The sequence below is a fragment of the Dermochelys coriacea genome, chromosome 4 (assembly GCF_009764565.3).
Source record: "Dermochelys coriacea isolate rDerCor1 chromosome 4, rDerCor1.pri.v4, whole genome shotgun sequence".
NCBI lineage: Eukaryota > Metazoa > Chordata > Testudines > Dermochelyidae > Dermochelys > Dermochelys coriacea.
In genome coordinates, this window is record NC_050071.1 from 20761311 (window position 1) to 20784019 (window position 22709).

At 43.4% G+C, this 22709-nt stretch overlaps 1 protein-coding gene across 2 annotated transcripts in view; it reads left to right on the top strand.

Moving 5' to 3' along the window:
• Window positions 1-1030: 1030 nt before the first annotated feature.
• Window positions 1031-22709, top strand: part of PKD2 (polycystin 2, transient receptor potential cation channel) — a 43927-nt gene continuing 22248 nt past the window's right edge. Inside the window, exons 1-5 of one of the 2 annotated variants that reach the window (XM_043513498.1) lie at window positions 1031-1546; window positions 11115-11225; window positions 18525-18658; window positions 20701-20951; window positions 21697-21921. In XM_043513498.1, coding sequence (XP_043369433.1) covers window positions 1090-1546; window positions 11115-11225; window positions 18525-18658; window positions 20701-20951; window positions 21697-21921 — 1178 coding nt within the window. In that variant the 5' untranslated portion in view covers window positions 1031-1089. The remainder of the gene's footprint in view (window positions 1547-11114; window positions 11226-18524; window positions 18659-20700; window positions 20952-21696; window positions 21922-22709) is intronic. The other variant, XM_043513497.1, reaches the window with a different exon arrangement.

The window sequence follows — 22709 nt, forward strand, 5'->3', positions numbered from 1 at the left end:
GGCTGTCCTGGCCCGGGGCGGGTTCTGGGGGCGGGGCTTGCGGGTGGGGGCGGGGGGCTGTCCGGGCCCGGGGCGGGTTCTGGGGGCGGGGCTCGCGGGTGGGGGCGGGGGGCTGTCCGGGCCCGGGGCAGGTTCTGGGGGGCGGGGCTCACGGGTGGGGGTGGGGGCCTGTCCGGGCCCGGGGCGGGGCTCGCGGGTGGGGGCGGGGGGCTGTCCTGGCCCGGGGCGGGTTCTGGGGGCGGGGCTCGCGGGTGGGGGCGGGGAGCTGTCCTGGCCCGGGGCGGGTTCTGGGGGCGGGGCTCGCGGGTGGGGGCGGGGGGCTGTCCTGGCCCGGGGCAGGTTCTGGGGGCGGGGCTCACGGGTGGGGGTGGGGGCCTGTCCGGGCCCGGGGCGGGGCTCGCGGGTGGGGGCGGGGGGCTGTCCGGGCCCGGGGCGGGTTCTGGGGGCGGGGCTCGCGGGTGGGGGCGGGGGGCTGTCCGGGCCCGGGGCGGGTTCTGGGGGCGGGGCTCACGGGTGGGGGTGGGGGCCTGTCCGGGCCCGGGGCGGGGCTCGCGGGTGGGGGCGGGGGGCTGTCCGGGCCCGGGGCGGGTTCTGGGGGCGGGGCTCGCGGGTGGGGGCGGGGGGCTGTCCTGGCCCGGGGCGGGTTCTGGGGGCGGGGCTCGCGGGTGGGGGCGGGGAGCTGTCCGGGCCCGGGGCGGGGCTCACGGGTGGGGGTGGGGGCCTGTCCGGGCCCGGGGCGGGGCTCGCGGGTGGGGGCGGGGGGCTGTCCGGGCCCGGGGCGGGGCTCGCGGGTGGGGGCGGGGGGCTGTCCTGGCCCGGGGCGGGTTCTGGGGGCGGGGCTCGCGGGTGGGGGCGGGGGGCTGTCCGGGCCCGGGGCAGGTTCTGGGGGGCGGGGCTCACGGGTGGGGGTGGGGGCCTGTCCGGGCCCGGGGCGGGGCTCGCGGGTGGGGGCGGGGGGCTGTCCGGGCCCGGGGCGGGTTCTGGGGGCGGGGCTCGCGGGTGGGGGCGGGTTCTGGAGGGGCCCGGGGCGGCAGCTCTGCGCGCGGTCCCGCCCCGCGGCTGCGGCGTCTGGGCGGCTGCAGCGGGCTGATGGCGGGGGCCGGGGGCGCCAGGGCCGCGCTCTCCTACCCGGGCGGCGGGGGACCGCTGGGGCTGGAGCTGGGGCGGATCCAGGGACCCGCGGGCGGGCCCCATTCTCCGCCGCCCTCCTCCTGCTCGCGGCAGGCCTGGAGTCGGGACAACCCGGGCTTCGAGCCGGAGGAGGCGGCGGCGGCGGGGCCGGTGCTGCGGATGGAGATGGACGTAGAGTGGGGCAGCCGCGGGGCCGCCTCCTCCTCCCCCTCCCCAGGCGCCAGCAGCGCCCGGGGCCCGGCCGGGGAGCCTGACAGCGGCCGGCGGCGGCGCCGGCGGGGGGAACGCGGCGTGGGGGCGGCTCCGTGTCCCAGCCCCGCCGGAGGGGACCCGCTGGCCCCGCACCTGCCCCCAGATGGGGCCCTTCCGCCCCATCGAACCGCCTGGGCCAAGCGGCTGGCCCGCCGCCTGCGAGGTAGGAGCCAGCCCCGCCCTGCGACCTGCCCCATGGGCTGGGCCCCCCCCAGGTCCTGCCCCCGTGCTCCTGCCCCATGGGCTGAGACCCCCCCCCCAGCTTCCCTCACATTCAGTCCCTTGAGCCCTCTCATCTAGTCACCCCCCTGGTTCCAGCCCTTGCCCCTTGTGTTCGCCATTTGGAGCCTTGTACTCCATTCCCCCAAGCGCTGTAGCTCTTTCCTCTTTTAGATCCTTTCACCCCCCACTTTGACCACCCGCCACCCACCCACATACCCACACGCACACTCCTGTTCACAGCCTCAGCCCCTTGTTTTAAACTACCCCGAGCTATTTGCCTTTCTTGCTTGTGCTGCTTCTCCCAGGGTGTCAGTTGCAGGGGATGCTTTGTAGGGTGGAGAGCACACTGAGGAAAGGTAGGTCAGGCTGCATCCAGAAGTGCAATCCTGTATGTGACCTTTTCTGCAGGCACAGGCCCTCGAGCCTGACACCAAATCTCTGAGTGACCTTGGGCCAAGTCGTTTCATCTCTCTGCCTCAGGCTCCCTCTCTATATAATCAGATTGATGGGTACTTCCCACACAGAGGTGATGTTGGGATTAATTACCTTTTTGTACAGTCCTTTGAAGTGCTGCCTAGCTTCCAAGTGTTGTCATTAGCTGCCACAGTAAAAAGCTTATATACATCATCTGTTTGTTGCAGTAGTCTTGGTGGCTCACTGTAGTCCTATTGCTAAGCAAAATTGGCATTGCAGAGTTGCTTGCTGGGAGTAGGAAGTCAGCTGGGGTTCAGTTTTGTGGGGGAGAAGTCATGGGCAAGTGCCCCACAGTGTTTTTCTTTTTTGTTTTTTATAGTTGTGTAACATCAATATTCATAAAAATTAAAAGGCTTCTGTATTTTAGAAAATCTTTGCAACTGTAAAAGTGAATGGTGAATGGAGTGAACCATTTTTTCCATAAAGTTTGCAACTAGATAGATAATCTGAGCTGGTGCAAATTGGCAAATATTAGCTGACACAAAGTGAACAGATGTATCAAACTGCATTCAGTTTCAGGCCTGAGGTTTGCAAATTGGACAGTTGCTTGTCCATTTATTAATGACATCCCCAAAATATTTTTGATGTAAAAATATTCTGTGAATCGAGTCATCTCATGTCAAAACAAAATGCCCTCTATTTATTTATTTATTTATTTATTTGGATGTGAAAGTCAAAAGTGCACTGTTTCAGGTATGCAGCATGCATGGTCTGCATCAATTTTTGTGAAAGATTGCACAATGAAATAAGTTCCTGTTTTGTGGTGTGAGATTGAAAAGTGGACAGTAGTGATTGATTATGGTATATAAAAATAATTATTATTGTCTGATGGGTTTATGGCTTTTAGCATTGTTCCTTGAATGTTATCTGTGTGTATAGGTAGTACTTGTAAAAGGAACTGGCTTGACAGATGTAGAAAGTGAAGTCTATTTTTTTTTTTAAACCAAGAAACAGGTACAGTTTAGGCAACTGTAATAAGTTTCCCATTTTCCCCTTCCGATATACTTCACCAAGTTTGTCTACATCAAAAACATAGTCTGAACATGACTGCAATTCTTGAATTAGATGGCACAATACTGACCATGACTTTGTGATGATCACAGTGTTGTGTTATCTAATTTAATACTATTGGATCAATCATGGTTTGTGAAACAGTATTGAAAACAATCATGACTACACTAATATGATCGGTGCTAGCATTAGAACAGTTTTCAATACTGGTTTGTGGAACCTGTTGATGAAGATGATTGACTGTACAAAACACCACTTTCAGCAGCAGTTAATCTTTTAGTGTAGATCCAGCTTTTGTCCCCAACTAGCTGAAAAAGACATTTTATTCCTCTGGTAGTCCTCTGAACTATCCAGTTACCTTAATATAATTTTTTAATGATTGGCCACTCCACGCTGGGGTAGGAAGACATTGCCTGCTGTACAGTTCAAACTTTGTCAGTGTATGCCCTCAGGAAATCTGTTTTTTTAAAATACGCAATGATCCTACTGTACTACAGTTGAACTGGTTTTAGAACAAGTGGGAATCTTTGTACAAATCCTTCCACTGACTTGTAGCACAGGGAGCTGGGCCTGAAGTGGAATTAGCATCAGAGAGAGAGACTTTGCCAGGAGAATAAATTGCAAGGTATGGTTCTGTCAGGCAGGCTGTCAGGGAGATCAGTCTAACACATATTTCTCAGCAAAATAAGCAATTTGGAAGGTGGTGCACATCGGTCACTTAAAATTTACCTTATTTTGTGGTGCAGGCCTATGTTGAATCACCAGATCCTCTTGGTATGATATTCCAGCATGCAGTCTATTGGTGACTGATTTAATTCTCTTTATTCTGTTGGGTGGGATGTCACTAGTCAAGTGCATGCTTTGTGGAAACTGGTAGGCCTACATTTTATGGTTTTGCAAGATAAAATAAAATTTTAAATTACTAATGTCCTCTAATTGCTTGGGGCATTCCACATATACGGATGTGTTTTACTTAAATGTACGGGTCCCTTTTGGAAGTAAAATAGCTTGGTTTTGTTTGACTAATATTGGGCTTGTATATGTTAGATGCTTAGCACTGTCAACTCCCACTGACTTCAGCCCAATATTTAAATGGTGTGAATCACATGCAAGTATAGCTAAAGTTACTACAGAAGCCTCTCTTCAGTTTCTGAGTGAAGAAAAGATATTAATATACGCTATAAATTCTCAGAGTTTAGAGGTAGCACTTATTTTTGCAAGCAGTTATGGAGAGACTAGTGTCCTTTCCTAGCACATCTATAACAACAATCTTTTCTAAAGAGGATAGTGGATATAGGCAAAAAGAAAAGGAGTACTTGTGGCACCTTAGAGACTAACAAATTTATTAGAGCATAAGCTTTCGTGAGCTACAGCTCACTTCATTGGATGCATTTGGTGGAAAAAACAGAGGAGAGATTTATATACACACACACAGAGAACATGAAACAATGGGTTTATCATACACACTGTAAGGAGAGTGATCACTTAAGATAAGCCATCACCAACCTCTCCAACGCATCATCAAGGATCTACAACCTATCCTGAAGGACGACCCATCACTCTCACAGATCTTGGGAGACAGACCAGTCCTTGCTTACAGACAGCCCCCCAATCTGAAGCAAATACTCACCAGCAACCACACACCACACAACAGAACCACTAACCCAGGAACCTATCCTTGCAACAAAGCCCATTGCCAACTCTGTCCACATATCTATTCAGGGGATACCATCATAGGGCCTAATCACATCAGCCACACTATCAGAGGCTCGTTCACCTGCGCATCTACCAATGTGATATATGCCATCATGTGCCAGCAATGCCCCTCTGCCATGTACATTGGCCAAACTGGACAGTCTCTACGTAAAAGAATGAATGGACACAAATCAGACATCAAGAATTATAACATTCAAAAACCAGTTGGAGAACACTTCAATCTCTCTGGTCACTCGATCACAGACCTAAGAGTGGCTATCCTTCAACAAAAAAGCTTCAAAAACAGACTCCAACGAGAGACTGCTGAATTGGAATTAATTTGCAAACTGGATACAATTAACTTAGGCTTGAATAGAGACTGGGAATGGATGAGTCATTACACAAAGTAAAACTATTTCCCCATGGTATTTCTCCCTCCCACCCCACCCCCCACTGTTCCTCTGATATTCTTGTTAACTGCTGGAATTGGCCTACCTTGCTTGTCACCATGAAAGGTTTTCCTCCTTTCCCCCCCCTGCTGCTGGTGATGGCTTATCTTAAGTGATCACTCTCCTTACAGTGTGTATGATAAACCCATTGTTTCATGTTCTCTGTGTGTGTGTATATAAATCTCTCCTCTGTTTTTTCCACCAAATGCATCCGATGAAGTGAGCTGTAGCTCACGAAAGCTTATGCTCTAATAAATTTGTTAGTCTCTAAGGTGCCACAAGTACTCCTTTTCTTTTTGCGAATACAGACTAACACGGCTGCTACTCTGAAACCAGTGGATATAGGGTAAGTAATGAAAGAGAGAGGTTCCAAGTCTGAAATGTTAAGGTACAGATTGAAGGATGCTTACTACAGATAAACTAAACACCTTTATATCAAGGCCTAGTGAAATTCACTGTAGCATAATTTAAGGAACTATTCAATCTACAATTGGAAACGCTCTCACTTATTTTTGACGTTTCATGGAGAACAGGGATGTCACTGAAGAATGGAAGATATGGTACTCACAAAATCTTTTAACACAAGATATGTTTAAATATGAAGTCAGTTATGCAGCAAAAGCATTAACAGTATGTTTTAAGTGTTGAAACAGGCAAACCAGAGAATTAGATTGAGAAGATTTTCTGCAGTAACTGGTGCATTGTTAGAGTAAATAAACTGGTAACTGGAAGCACAGAAGGTAATAAGTAGGGCCCTACCAAATTCACGGCCATGAAAAACGCATCATGGACTGTAAAATCTGGTGGCCCACCCCCACCCCGTGAAATCTGGTCTTTTGTGTTCTTTTATCCAATACTATACAAATTTCATGGGGAAGACCAGCGTTTCTCAAATTGGGGGTCCTGACCCAAAAGGAAGTTGCAGTAGGGTCACAAGGTTATTTTAGGGGCCTATGGAATTGCCACCCTTACTTCTGTGCTGACTTCAGAGCTGGGTGGCCGGAGAGCGGAGGTTGTTAGCTAGGTGCCCAGCTCTGAAGGCACCGCCCCGCCAGCAGCAGTGCAGAAGTAAGGGTGGCAATACCATACCATGCCACCCTTACTTCTGTGCTGCTGCCTACAGAGTTGGCTGCCAGCAGTCCTGCAGAAGGATGAGTAGCAGTATCGCAACCCCCCCCATAACCTTGTGCCCTCCACCCCAACTCTTTTATGGGTCAGGACCCCGACAATTACAACACCATGAAATTTCAGATTTAAAAAGCTGAAATCATTAAATTTACTATTTTTAAAATCCTATGATCATGAAATTGACCAAAGTGGACCGTGAATTTGGTAGGGCCCTAATGATAAGTAGTAGTCATAATGGGTTAAGAACATAATGGCCATGCTGGCTAAAACCAATGATTTGTCTAGCCCAGGGGTTCTCAAACTTCATTATACCCCGACCCCCTTCTGACCCAAAAAAAAAATTACTACATGACCCTGGATAGTGTGGCAGAAACCCGAGCCCAGGGCAGGGGAAGATGTAGGGGGGAAAAGCAGAAGCCCAAAGGCTTCAGTCCCAAGCGGGGGGCCTGTAGCCTGAGCCCTGCCACCCAGGGCTGAAGCTGAAGCCGAAGGTTGAGCCCCGCTGCCCAGGGCTGAACTTGAGTCAACACAAAGTACTTTGAATTTATCCTGCTCTTTGTATTACAAACTACCACATGATCTTTGCATGAGGGCAATTGTCTGTTACAGAGAGGGCCAGTATTGAGTAAGGAGATATTTTGCTGGTTAGGACTGAGGTATATTTGTAGAGCCAGGTTGGGAAGATCACAATCTTCCTCTTCTGTGCTAGACCTTGCTTCAGTCATTGCTGTTTTTCTGTTGCTTTCATGAATACTAAATTCATCTACCTAGCATTTTCCTTTGATGGTTTTCTTATTTGAATTTCACATTCTTAATCTTTTTTTAAACAAGGAGGCTGCTACATTTGACACTTACTGGGTCACAGTAGTCATGAAGTTAATACTTCAACTAAGCAATGTGAACTTCAGGACATGTATAAGGTTCCTCTTTTTTATGTTTTGGGAGAAGGTGATGTTGCTTGAGGATGGCAAATTTAGGGAGGGTGAGGTTTTATGTTTCTGATTTGCTGTATAGCTTAACTGTTTGCTGCTATATATTATAAGCTTGCTTTTGGCTTGTTTTGTTTTGTTAATTGTGTTTTAAAACATCTTAAGGGCACTTATAGCTTTGGAGGTACCTTTTTATTTATAAATCCAAATATATACAAGCTATTTAAAAATGAAAGGAAATATAGCAAAACCTGTGTGGCTCAAACAAATTAAATGTACTCTGTGCACAGATTTTTACTATGAGATGAAATGTCCTTTGTTTTGTAGTTCCCTTTAATCACCACAATGTGACATCGCATCTGAATTCATGTAATCTAAGGATATGCCTTTCAGGCAATAAAAGAGAGTGGGAAAGAGAAATGTTAGTTTATGGATTTGATAAACATTTGATAAAGCGAATGGTAGCTCACTTCAGCATGGATCAAAAGTTCATGAATAACTTTATATGTCATTAATGAGATGCTGAAAATGGTAAATTATAGCTAGAATTGAGATAATTTTGATGGTCCAGAGATGATTCCAATCAAATCTTTACATTAAAATGACTCCCTGAACCTGCAGTATTCTTGATTATCTAGAATAATGTTTGTCAACCTGGAGGTGGTTGAGGGACAAGTTTAGGGGGGGTAGGAAGCAGGCCAATTGCCTGCGGCCCTGCAAAATTAATTTACATGTTTCAGCCCTGAGCTTAAGGTACGGAAGGGGGTTACAAAAAAAATTGTGACCTCCTCCTCCCCCCCCGCACTAGAAAAAATTGTAAGTCCAAAGTGGGTCGCCAGCACAAAAAGGCTGAGAAACACTGATTTAAAATAATATATTATTAAAATGGTAAAGTGGCTACATTAGTCACATAAAAATCTCAGGCAGTAAAAGAAATATAATGGCCAATAGAATATGGATTTATTTTATTGGTAAGCCTACTCCATGTACTTCTAAGCTGGATTTTTCAAAGCTGTAATTTTCTGCTCCATGCTGATTTATAATAATTCTCTAATATGACAGAATTTCAGTTAGCAAATGTTTTGCTTGCTACATTTCTTATTGGTGACTAATGTACTGACAACTAGTACTTGGCGTTCTTGGGCATTTTATATGGCAAACTGCAACAGCACTTATCTGTAAATTTTTCAGCCTTGGCTTTGAAGAACAAAGTAAAAAACAAAAACCTAGTTTCCTTGTGGTAGAACTAATTCAACCCTTTTATTAATGTATATTAATGAAGGGTTATTAAAGACTGAAAACTGAGAGGAAAGCTTATGTTAAAGTTATTACTCTCTGTGCTGAAATGTCTTTTCCTATTTGGCTTTGTGGCTAGGTAATGTCTTGAATTGGTGTGCTTTAATGGTTTCTAAAAATATTTGCTCTGTTAATGCTTTTGGAATGAACTTTAGCATTGCGTGCAGTTGGAAGATTGTAGCTTTTATCATCTTTCTCTTCGTTGAGTGAAGCTCCCATTCAACAGCTGGATCTTTCAGACTTTATTCTTTTCAACAGCTGGGATTACATTTTTGCTTCATAGTCCAGTTTACATTTGTTTTAGTTTTCCATTGTTGCTGTTAAATTTGATTCCAAATTATTGTGATATCTCTAACATTAATTTTTTTTCTTAGGGATTTTCAGATAATTTTATTTCCATCCACTAGTGATCTAAATGGAATTTTTAAGGCTGGTTACTTAAAATACCTGAAAACTGAGTGATGACAGTTTGGCTTTGCAGGAATAAATTGAGTTGTTTTTTTTTCCCCCATCGTTTTCTCTCTTTCCTCCTTTACACTTAGGTCATATTGGCTTGCTTTTAGGTTAAACAACAGTTGGCTGAAGGTAACAATTCTGAATTGAACATCAACAGCTGGTCCAAGCTTCTCTCTGTTGCTTATTACATTCCTGTTATTAATATGATTGCTAATGCATTCTGTCCTGATAACATTCAACAATTGACCTTTTGGTGACACTTTTTTTTTTTAAATTTTCTTTATTTTTCTGATCCCCTGTGGGAGAAAATAGCAAGGCTGAGGGAATGTCTACACTGGCAATTTACAGCATTGCAACTTTCTCACTCAGAGGTGTGAAAAAACACCCCCCTGAGCGCAGCAAGTTTCAGCGCTGTAAAGTGCCAGTGTAGACAGTGCACCAGTGCTGGGAGCCACGCCCCTCATGGAGGTGGGTTTTTAGAGCACTGGGGGAGCTCTCTAAAAAAAAAAAAAAAAAAAATGGTTGTTTGGCCGCCTGCTTTGTCCACGGCTGGCAGCCCCCCATCAGCTCCCCTATGCCCCCTATCCCCCAGTGTCTCCTGCCTAATGGCAGACCCCGCAGATCAGCGCCTTCCCCCTGCTCCCCCTGTCTCGCAGCGTTCAGGAGGCTGGGAGAAGTGGAGAGGAGCGAGGACGTGGCGCACAGGCTCCCCCGCCCTCCCTTGCCTCCTAAAGGCCACAAACCAGCTGTTTGCTGTGCGCAGGAAGGAGGGGGAAGGCTGTGCGCTGTGTCCTTGCTCCTCCCCCCTGCCTGCGGCAAACAGCTGGTTTGCAGCGTTCGGGAGGCAGGGGAGGAAGGTAGAGCCAGCATGCCGCGTCCTCGCTTTTCCCCCCAGCCTCCTGAATGCCGCAAGACAGCTGATTGCTGCATGCAGGAGGCAGGGGGAGCAGGAGGGGAGGCACTGATCTGCGGTGTCTGCTGGCGGGTGGGAGGTGGTGGGGGGGCTGCCAGCTTGTTTAATACCTGTATTAAATTGCTTATTTAACATTGTTTCAAAGTTATACCTGAATTAAATTGCTTGTTTAACATTGTATGTGTGTGTATGTGTGTGTGTATATATGTATATATATATATATGTGTGTGTGTGTGTGTATATATATATATAATAAAATGTATATAATGCCTTTTGTCCGGCAAAAAAAAAAATTTCCCTGGAACCTAACCCCCCCTATTTACATTAATTCTGATGGGGAAATTGGATTCGCTTCACATTGTTTTGCTTAAAGTCGCATTTTTCAGGAACATAACTACAACGTTAAGTGAGGAGTTACTGTACTCCAGCTGAGGCCTCATCAATGCCGAGTAGAGTAGAGAGGTATTATCGCCTCCCATAACTTGCATGCTATGCCTCTGTTAATGCAGCCCAAAACTGCATTTGTTTTTTTGTTTTTTTTGCAACAGCATTGCATTGTTGCCTCATGTTGAGTTTGTGATCGCCACAACTCCCAGATCCTTCTCAGCAGTGCTGCTGCCAAGCCAATTATCCCCCATTTTCTATTTGTGCATTTGACTTTTCTTCCCTAAGTGTAGCACGTTACATTTGTCTTTGTTGAATTTTATTTTGTTGTCTATAGTCCCGTTCTCCAATTTGTCAAGATCCCTTTGAATTTTAGTTCTATCCTTCAAAAGTGTTTGCAACCCCCCAGTTTTGTGTTATCTGCACATTTGATCAGTATGCTCTCTATTCCAATATCCAGGTCATTAATAAAGATGTTAAATTACACTGGGTCCAGAACAGATCCCAGTGGAACCCCACTTGACACCTCCTTCCAATCTGATATCATTCCATTAATAGTTACTTTGTTTGCCCTTGTTTAACCAATTACTTATCCACTTATGTACCTACTGAACCCACATTTCTCCAGTTTAAAATCTTATAGAAGAATATGCAGCAAAAATTGTCATGGTTTGTGTCACGACAAAACTGGTGCACACCCTGCCTCAATTATATTAGTAATGTGGCTAATACGTGATGCCTTACATGCATTTATGTAAATATTTCTCTTTAAAGGTCTGTGGGGTACAAGATTGATGGAAGAAAACACTAGCAGAGAGAGATACCTGAAAAGTGTTTTACGAGAACTAATCACATATGTGATTTTCCTTGTGGTCTTGTGTGTCTGTAAGTACCATTTTCCATTAATTTTCAGATTTCTATACTAATTGTCTGTGCTGTGTGACCCCAAGAGTGAACAGTGAGGGTTTTTACCCCAGGATGGTAGGCCTGTTGTCTAGTGATTAGGCCATGAGGCTGGTATTTAGGATACTTGGGTTCTGTTTCTAATTCTGCCATTGGTTTCTTATGTGAGCTTGGAAAAAATCATTTAAAACTGTTTGCTTCAGTTTTCCCACCTTCAAAGAATAATACCTTCCTTTTAGAAAGTGGGGACTTTGGTAATAGTTATGATTCCTCTGTGTGCCTCAGTTTCTTCCTGTTTTGTATTGCTACATGGAATGTAAAGGGTTAAAAAGCTGCTCTTGAGACAGAGCAGGAGACATGGTGCATTGGGTCATGTAACTGGGCTGTCATGAATGCACCTTTAAAGGACTGGCTGAAACTGACCCGTGTAAATGGAGAATCCAGAAAGATAATGGGAACCCCAAGGACTGAACAGTTGCTACGTATCTACAGGAAACTCTGTTGGGTAGAACATGTGAACTCAACCTGCGTCTTCAGAAGGACAACTATGGACCAAAAGATGACAGGAGGTTAGGGTAGGAGCAGGCCTTTGGGAGAGAAACAGCAGCTCTCACCTGGGACTGAGACAGGGATAGAAGTAGACAGCAGCATGGTTCACAGGAACCCTGGTTTGGCCAGTGTGGATTGTCTTAACCGTTGCTTCTCTGCGCTAACAAAGGACTTCTCACTGCGGTATTTCAGTTGACTAATAAACCCTACTCTGTTTTGAAAAGGCTGGCTGATGTCACTGCAAATACTTGCTGAGGTGTATTGATCCCTGAAGAAGGCAAAAAGTCTCTGAACAGGAGTCTGTCTCATGGTGTGAAATAGGAGTTCTGGAGGCCCAGGGCAGGTCTACGCTATAGAATTACTTTGATATAACTACATTGCTCAGGGGTGTGAAAAATCCACACCCTTGAGTGATGTTATACCAACCTAAGCGCCAGTGTCAGCGGGAGAGCTTCTTCCACCGACATAACTACCACATCTTGTGGAGGTGGATTAACTGTGCTGATGGGTGACGGCTCTCGCCTTCCTACAGTGTCTTCATTAAAGCGCTACAGTGGCGCAGCTTCATCAGTACAGCTGTACCAATGCTGTCCTGATGCAGCATTTTAAATGTTGACCTTTCCTCAGTCCTAAAGGCATTGAGGCCATGTGGCCTACCCTTGTGGAAGAATTGGTACCCCTTTCAGGTTCTGGCACGCTGAAAGGGTACATCCAAGGAAAAAGCTGGTGCATAGCACAAATTTTGTGTATCTGATGCCATCTAATAGTGAAAGGCATGAACTATTGATCACAGTCAAAAATTAAGGTTCAGAAAGTGTCTGAAAAGGTATGATTTTTATCAACTAAGTCAAAACCAGATATCCTTAAGCAAAAAAGTTTCTGTAGTCGTTGAAAGACTAGTGGTGGTAGCCTCTTAAACATTTTTTGACTCTCTCTACGTGTGCACATAACATTGAGGGTCCTAAACAGGCTTGCAGCCTCAGGCATACTAATACACAGAAGTAAATCTTGGGTAAAGTGTGTGGTACTAAACATTGGCACGAGATAGTGAGTAGATGCTTGAACCACGGAAATGGCATTTATTTTGTTACTATTTAGTTTTTGTGGTAGCATCCAAAGAGCCCAGTCAGGATTGGCGGCCCCATTGTGCGTACAAATGCATAAAACAACGTGGTCCCTGAGGAGAAGAATTTACAGTCTTGCCTACCAACTCCCAACTACCAGGGAGTGAGGTTTACAAACTCCAACCCCTTCTCCTTTAATTGATTTAACCCCTTATTAGGGGGCTGAAATATCCCCTGTTGCTAGGACCAATTACTTTGAGTTGTGATGCTGTTGTAAAATAATTGAAGATGTGACTGTAATTGCTTGGTAAGGTCCTACCTACCAAACATGTCAGGCACGCTCAATAAAATTATTGGTTTCAGAGTAGCAGCCATGTTAGTCTGTATTGCAAAAAGAAAAGGAGTACTAGTGGCACCTTAGAGACTACCAAATTTATTTGAGCATAAGCTTTCATGAGCTACAGAATGCATCCGATGAAGTGAGCTGTAGCTCACGAAAGCTTATGCTCAAATAAATTTGTTGGTCTCTAAGGTGCCACAAGTACTCCTTTCCTTTTTGATAAAATTATTGTGCATTTTACCTATAACCAAAGCAGCCAGAACCATGCAGACACAATCAAAAATATTGCTACTACAATAGTCTTGAATTAAGCCTTTGGGTAACTTAGATGTAGTGTGAAGATGCTTTGAAGATCCCCAGCTGACTGTGTGTCAAGTTGCTGAATGATGTTGGAGCACTGACTGCATGGGAAGCTTGGCAAAGGTTCTACACAGCACCATACAAATTTCTGGCCTGCTTTTCTCAACCTGAGGTATAACCGACCTCGTTAACAGCCCCAGCCTCAATCTGATTTCCTTTCCTTTGGAGCTTGAGGCCCTTGGGCATTTTTATTTTAGCTTTTTTTATTTTTAAATTCAATAATTGTCAAAGGAACATGCTGTTATATACTGTATAAGAATGAATAAGCTTGTGTAGAATAAAATTTGACTTCATAATAGGTCATTGTAAAGTGATTTCAACACAAACATTAGAAATTACTATATCTTTGTGGCTGTCTTTTTTTATCTTTACTCTTACATAAAAGGTTAAAGAAATCCAAAGTGGCAGATATTGGAATTTCTAATACATGATGGACAAGATGGGTGAGATAATGTTTTTTATTGAGCCAACTTCCGTTGATGAGAGAGGCAAACTTTTGAATTTACAAAAAGCTGTTCTTCAGGTCCTCTTCAGCTCTGTGAAAACTTTTCTCACCAATAGAAGTTGGTGCAGTAAATATTACCCCACTCACCTTGTCTCTCTCTTTTGGAACCAACATAGTGTCACAGTTACCACAGGTCCGGTGCTTTTGCACGGCTCTGTAACTGTCCTTGGGAGGACCCTTCTAGAGTGTTAACCCTCCTTTGATTTACACTCTCTAACTGGGGTAAGCCCCTTGGTTTCAGTGCCTCCTAGGACCGCCCTTCTGAGCGTTCAGTATATCTGCCTTGCTCTTTGAGCTCCCCTCAGTGAATCCACTTGAACTGGACCCTGGGGCAGACTTGCACAACCAAAGGGAGAAATGCAACCCCGACTTCTTTAGTCGAGTGACTCTCAGACAGCTGTGTAAAACGGAAGGATTTGTTAAACTTCTGGAACACAGCGTAGGCAGTTCTTCAGTTAGCACAGAGTGGAAAAGTTGCAGCCAAATCCAACTGGATCTGACTAGAACCCAGGGCCCTCTTCCAGCCCCCAGTCCACAAGTACCCCTACTTCCAGCAGATCACACCTAACTAATCCAACCTGCTCTTCCTCAGTCCTTTGTTCTTCTTCCCAGGCAGACATCGTCACTTGACCATCCACCTTAGCTCTTTGTTCTCCAGCTGGTCCGAACTGACTGGCTTCCTGCAGAGGGAGTGGACAGCAGTCCATATCATTATTTGCTAGACACCCAGATGTCCATGTCACTGGGTTCTCTATGGGCATGGGGCCCAGGCAGCTAGGCGACAGTCACGCCGGGATCGCTGCAAATAATAATCATTCCCCACCACCTGGTTAAACATGCAGCATCCAAAGTGCTATGAGAAATTCCCTCTTCATCACACATGGCTATAAAAACACTGCACATAATCTCTCTCTCTCACACACACCCACACACACACAAAATCTTATTTTTCTACATTAGAGTTTGTGCTGTTAGCATATTGTGCTTTTGCAATGGAAGCATCATAAGTAAAGACATTCCTTTATCTAAACACTGAAAGAGTTAAAGATTTTTTTTAACTTTTAACAAAAGTATTCTAGGTTTTTATTAATACACCATAATCTAGTTTGTAGAATAAACTCAAGTACAGATTCCTCTTATTAAGGCAAAAAACTTTTTAAAGGATTTTCACACTTTCCTGCCACATACTTAGGCAGCTGACCAAGATTGTGGGAAATAAAATAAGTATGGTATTACATAGTGCTTGGAATTATTAGAGGTCTGAATATACTTTTTTTTTTTTAAATAAAACCTCTCCAAAATCTTTTTAGAGTTTCATTTGTAATACTGTAACACACAAAGTAGCTCAATCAAATATAGCATGTGCAATGGCTAAAACCGACACTTAAGTTTTCATATGATCTAGTGGTTCAAACATAATGTAGGGAAACGGGTTGTGTGTGTGGGGGGTCCTTGTTCTGTTCCCCCCAGACTTCAGCCTTGCAAAACAATCATGAAAATTTACCAACCTAAACATAAAATCTATTCACCAACTTTCCTCGTGGTGGTGGTGATAAAACAAATCTTTTACTTGCCTAGTAAAACAATTACTTGCTGCTGGTTAATATAATTCTGGAAAGCTGTCTTATTTTTTGTATGCTCTTTATTTTTAGCACTGGCAATAAATCCACAATTTAATATTTTCAGTGCCTCAAAATGCCAATGAATTTTAAACTAAAATGTAAAGTTGTAGCTTTGAGAGCAAGTATGATTTCTTTATCTACTCTGATATTTTCCTTAAATTTTTAGTACCACTAGTACTGTACCATTAGTATGTCAGGTGAAATAGTGTAAATGTGGTACCAGCATTTATGGTGTTGTCATCTAACCCTACTCAGAACTAGTCTAGATGGTACAGTGGTAAAAAGCCCAGTGGACTGTCAATACTAGCACCAGTGGAAATGCAACAGTAAGAGATTATTAAAGAGAAAATTAAAAAAAAAAAAAGCAGCAGTGGGGGGTATACAAGAAGGCCTTGATGTAGATCTACAGTTTATTCCCCTGCAGAGTTTTAGCACTGCTAGAAGATACAAATGTTAACACCAGTCAGCTGAATAACTTGATGCAAATTCACGTTAAATGGTCTGCAGGCAAAAACATTTTACTACAAATGTTTCATGCACAATTTTCCTTTCAAATTATTTTTTTTTAATTTGGGAGAGGGGAACTACAGTATTCTGAAAATTAGTATAGCCCTTTGTTTCAGTTAAAAAGGCATTTTAAACATTTGTCTTTTATTTTTCAAGCAGTTTGCTCTTGAGTTTTCACAGTTCAGTATGTCCTGCGGTGGTGGTTTGGCATAATTTGGATAGTCATTTTTCAGTACAAGAAAAGAAAGATAGAGAATTTCATATGGACTAGTATTTTTAAATTAATAAATTGACTGAAGGTCAGTATACTGCATTAGCAATTCATACACTCACCATACTACATAGAAGAAAAGCTTGAAGACATAGTTCTTGTTCTTTATCTAAAGAAAATAAATATCCGTCTTACGTATAGGGGAGTTTAACTTTTCTTAACTCTGTTTATACTGTATAATAGTCAAAGGACACTGTCACCACAACAAGGTTAAAAACTGGTATATAGCCTGGACCTAATTCCATCCCTCAAAGTGGGCTGTGGTATAGGACTTCTCAGATTTTAACAGTGTCCCTGAAACCAGTTTAGGTACTTTTCACCCAGTGACTTTAACTGTGCTATAACTGGATCTCCCAATGTTATGCTTACAGTTGTAGTGTAGATGCAGTCTTTAAGTTGAGGGCCTAATTCTCTGTTGTGTCAGTCTTTTCTGGTGGCTGTGCCCTGTTCACTCCAACTGGAAAGACGCTGCTATTCTATAAGCGAGGGGCCAAATCCTACCTTTCCTGATACGCCCTGCTATTAGATATGTTGTCCCTTTCCTCTGCCTTCTCCTCATTTGAGCTTTTCTGGGTTTTTTTGGCCTTCCTTGCCTCACCCTTGCACCTGCCTCATCCTTCCAGAATGGCATCTATGCTGCTGCTTGTGCCCCTGGCCCTATTTTAAAGGCGTGAGGAGAAGCAACTGACACAGTCTTAGGCCCTGATGCAGCAGTACATTTAAGTGTGCTTAATTTTGTATATGAGTAATAGTGTCCCTATGCAGCAAAGCACATAATGGCATGAGTAAGCATGTGCTCACGTGCTTTGCTGAATAGGGATGGGATTACTTAAATGCTTAAATACATTGTTGAATCAGGAATTTGGTCATTTTCAATGTCCGTTCCTGATGGTGCATAGGGAAAGCGGTATGTCTACGAGCAACCAGTGCTATCCTCTGTGAATAGTCTGCAGTGTGAGAGAACTCTGCATCTCCTACTACGCTTAGCATCTCCCAGTATGCTTGTAGAAGTAGAGGGTAAAACTGACTAGGGTCACATTGGTATCGCTTTGCTAGTGGAGAAATGCGATGGGCGGGAGCCACAGCACAGGCTCAGCCTTACGACGGGGAAACTTCAAACGTTCGAAGACGGTGGAACACCGCTCCTGCAATCGCTTAAAAAGTTTGGCAGTCTTTTCCAGCTCTTCTGTGTGACACTAGTAGCAGAATCTGTCTGAGCTACCATATCCAGCATTGGAAGGATTAGTTTGGTTCAAAGGGTATTATTCTAGTGGTGTAGGTCCGATTTAGAGAATCCTGTGCCACTTCCATCCCTGCTGTGGGCTGCTCTAACTTCTGACTGGGGATTGGCACTGCATTCAGTGACCCCAGGATCAAAGAAACCAAAGTTTCCATCTTTCCATCCCTCTATAACTTGTGCTGTATGGTTCTCAGCCAAGGACTTGGCCCAGTAGGAGCAAAAATCTATATTCAGGGTTTTCTAATTAAAAGATCTTTTAAAGTTACTGCACAGATCCTGTTTCTTACCAATTATTATTTTAAAAGTTTAATACCTGTAATTATAAATAATAAGCAACTCAGAGTGGAATTGGAACATTGAATATTTGAATGCTGATTGACACTTCTGTTCTGTATTCCTTTTACACTAAGGGTAGGTCTACACTGCTGTTAGCCACCCGCAACTGGCCCGTGCCAGCTGGCTTGGGTTGCAGACAGCTCTGGGACCCTCCCAACTCTCAGGATCCTAAAGTCCGGGTTCCAACCTGAGCCCCAATGTCTACACCTCAGTTAAACAGCCCCTTAGCCCGAGCCCCATGAGCCCAATTCAGCTGGCACAGCCAACCACGGGTTTTTAATTGCTGCGTAAACTTAGCATAAAATCATCTCAGAGTGATTAATGGTGATTATTGGGGACTTGGTGATAGGGAAAAGCTTGCCTTACATTTTATCCTATTTTAAAATGTTAACATTTCCATGTAAAATACAATCAGATGTCTTTGAAATAAGCTTTTTAAACTTGGTTCCCTCTTTCTCTCCTCCTTACCAAAAAATGTCTCCTGCAGTGACTTATGGGATGGTGAGTTCCAGTATGTACTATTACACTAGGGTAATGTCACAGCTCTTCCTGGAAACACCTTTATCGAAAATGGAGAAAACCAATTTCAAAACCTTATCCACCATGGAGGACTTCTGGAAGGTGAAGGGAAAAAAATGTATCTTATTGTCCCTGTAAATTCATTATTTTTCTCCCTCTGGACTCTCAACAATCTGTAAATATCTTTTAAATTCTCCATCGTAATCAACAAATGCTCTAAGGTCTGGTCTGCACTTTTGCCAGTACAGTAATGTTGCTTGGGGATGTTTGGTTTTTTTTTTTTTTGTTTTTTTTTGTTTTTGTTTTTTTTGGTAACTACATTTTTATTCTGGCAAAAGCTCTAGGGTAGACACACTTATACTGGCAATTAAGTGCTTTGCCACTGTAGCTTATTTTCCAGCAAACTGGAACAAGCTATATAAGCAAAAACATTCTTTTCTCACTATAAGCTGCAATTTGCACTAGGAGGGTTTGCTGGTATACTAAACTGGCAAATCTTTGTAGTGTAGACAAGGCCAGAGTTACTAAATGCAGTCCATTACAAGTGTTGAATTTAGGAATCTAGATGTCACAATGGATTAACACTTGTTAGATGCACTTTTAGAACCTGGATTTAAATCTTAGTTCAGGTCACAAGAGAATGTATTTGGTTCTGATATATTAATACAGTTACTTATCAGGCCTGGACATTACTGACCTAATAGATGACACACCTGTAGAGTTGCTGAGGTGTGTTACATCAAGTGTTGTTGCTAGGAGTCCTGTTGATTTCATTGGTACTGTAGAACCCCAGAGTTATGAACTGACCGGTCAACCACACACCTCATTTGGAACCAGAAGTACACAATCAGGCAGCAGCAGAGACAAAAAAGAAAAAAGCAAATACAGTACAGTACTGTTAAATGTAAATGACTAAAAACAGAGTTTTTAAAAAAGATTTGACAAGATAAGGAAATTGTTTCCGTGCTTGTTTCATTTAAATTAAATTGTTAAAAGCATTTTTCTTCTGCATAGTAAAGTTTCAAAGCTGTATTAAGTCAATGTTCAGTTGTAAACTTTTGAAAGAACACCAGAACGTTTTGTTCAGAATTACGAACAGCCTCCGTTCCCATGATCTTCGTAACTCTGAGGTTCTCCTGTACAACTTGCTTTTCAAGCTAACTACGTGCATCATTGTTTGCGGTGTTTGGGCCTTACTTTGCTGATCATTGACCTTTCACTCCTTATGAGCCATTATCAGTCCTGATCCTGCAATGTGCCAGTTACAGTATTCTTCCATTGTGCAGGGTGTTGCTGTAGCAGTCTGCCCAAGCATGACACAGTGCAAGAATGAGTACATAGTGTTGCTATGTCTATTCAGGAGCAGTTAATGTACTAAAAATAATTAGAACATTTTCAGTATACCAAAATTATTTTTTATTCCTCCCATCTCCCAGAAAACACACTAGTCTATAGACTGAGTAAAAAATTTTAAGATGACTTTTGTATTTCAGCTCCTAAGTCCCATTGACTTTTAAAGGCACTTAGGGTCCTAAGTGCCAAAGTCAATTTTGAAAAAAGACAAGCTCCTATGTCATTTGGGCACTTCTGAATTTTTTACCAATTTTAGCCTAATTTTTCATAAGTCAATTTGATATATTTTAAGTTTCATATTTCTTATTTTTGTAACTCATGCAGCCACATAGATTTTTGTATCAGTCATACAAAACAGGGCTTTAATGAGACTCGACTTCAAAGAGCATAAATACGAGCAGAGAAGAGAGCTGCATGTGGCTGAATTCATGGTAGCTTTAGTGAGAATGTTTTCCCTAGTGCAGACATGGCTACAGAGGATCTCTCCATTTCTAAAAACTCAGAATCCTTCATTCTTTCTCTCTTTAATCCTTTGCCCAGTGGACGTAGCATAGTTATCATACTTCTGATCATGGTGGGTTGGGGAAATTCCCTTGGAACCAATCAACACTTAGTTGTCCAGAGGAGTTTTTGCTAAGTAACTTTATGTAGCAAGAATTTTTTCTATTAATAGACAAAAACTAACAATTACAATATTCAACACATCCTTGGCAGGAGTGGAGGTGTATAAAAATACTCCATGTTGGCTCTGAATGAATTTAGCATCCTTAAAATTCTTTCTTCGTCCGCAGTTCACAGAAGGCCCTTTGCTGGATGGGCTGTACTGGGAGATGTGGTACAACAATAAAACCATGGCAGAAAACAAAAGTTTCATTTATTATGAGAATCTGCTTTTGGGGGTGCCTCGTGTTCGGCAGCTGAAAGTGAGAAATGGGACATGCTCGATACCTGAGGATTTAAAAGATGAAATTAAAGAGTGCTATGACGTTTATTCTGTTGCTAATGAAGATACTGCTCCTTTTGGGCTACGAAATGGAACCGCGTATGTATTCTCTCTCATCTACATAGCCAAGTGTGCTTTCTGCAATTCTGTGGGCGTTTTTAGCTGATTCTCCAGTGATATCTGGTACCTGCCAAAAGCACCATCTTAATTAGTGCATGCTCTGCATGTAAACTCTTCTTTTTTTACAATTAAATCTAAAACAGTTGTCAACTCTAAATTAGTTTCTTCCACCTGTGTGAAATCAGTCTATTAGTTCTGTTCTTGGCCTTACTGGTTTAGATACATCTAAGTCTGCCACCAACGGGTATGTCCATTGCCTAGAAATGCAATGTGATCTAAGCATGACAGTCGAAGCCAGAAGTCTCAACTTCTAATTCTGGATTTTACTGCTTACTCACTGAGTGTCTTTGGTTAAATTGTCTTCCCCATGCACAAAGTGGAAATACTACTTGTCTCCCTCACAGTGGTGGTGTAAAGTATTGTATGAAAATGCTGCTTTTTGTTTCACTAAGAGAATACAACTCCCTGTGCCAATTGAGAATATTCTGTTGTCAAGACATAGTTAATTTACTGTGACTTGTCATTATCTATCTCTACTACTAATTTTGTCTGTTAATATCAAGAGACCCTCTAGTGCATCTTTCCAGGTTACAGATACCACATCTTATTAATATCTCTTGTAAATTATTGCAGTTGGGGTTTTTTTCGTGATCAAGCTTGTGTATATGCTGTTACACATGAAAAGAGTGAGTAATGTATTATTTTTCTTGGTGTCTTAAACCAGTTGGACTTACACCAATGAACAAGATTTGAATGGGAGCAGCCACTGGGGGCTGATTGCCTCATACAGTGGGGCTGGTTATTATCAAGATCTATCACGAAGCAGAGAGGAGACCGCCACACAGATTGCTAACCTTAAGAAACACTTGTGGCTGGATAGAGGGACAAGAGCAGCCTTTATTGATTTCTCGGTGTACAATGCGAACATCAATCTATTCTGTATTGTCAGGTATTTATAAAACTTTGGATAGCATTTATGTTCTCTCAAATGACATTACACAAACAATAGATCTGGGATTTGCTTTATTTTGTATCATGGGAATTGATCAATATGCACTGAATCTTACTATGTAGTGAAGTGAGAGCCTCTTGGAACTTTGCAGCAAGAGGAAGAGTTATTTGTATTGCTAATGATTTCCATCCCAAATGCTTACATTTGGATAGCCCTTGGAGTTAGTTGGTTAGCATCTATGGCCCTCGGGGAGTCACTAGAAAAGATACCCGAGTATCCTGTACAGCATGTTCAGAGCCTAGCCACCTTTCTCTTGTGTACTACTTCCTTCTAATTGACAATTTTGAAATGAGTCAAATCTTTAAGGTGGTGTTTTCTCCAAGTAACTCCTGTTTGAGAAGAAAGTATGAATTTCTCATTGTGTTCAGAATTTTTGTCCGCTATCACTACCAAATATAGGAAAACTTGGTACGTTTGAAAGAGATTAGCTGAAGGCAGTTGAGCCTGGATCAGATTATGAGAGCATCTTTTTGATGTTGAGGATGATTTATCCTAAATGAGTTAAGGAACCATGTAGCTACGTGAAATGGGAAGTTTATATTCTGAAAGATGCACTACATAACTATGCTTTGTAAAAATCAGGATTCTTCCGTGACTTTAAAAAATTCCAATATTTGTTTTAAATTATATTTCTAAATGAAGTTACCAAAACTATCTGAAATCAGTGAACTCTGTTCCGAAGGCACGGTGCTGAGTCTTAAAATAGTCACACACACACACACAAA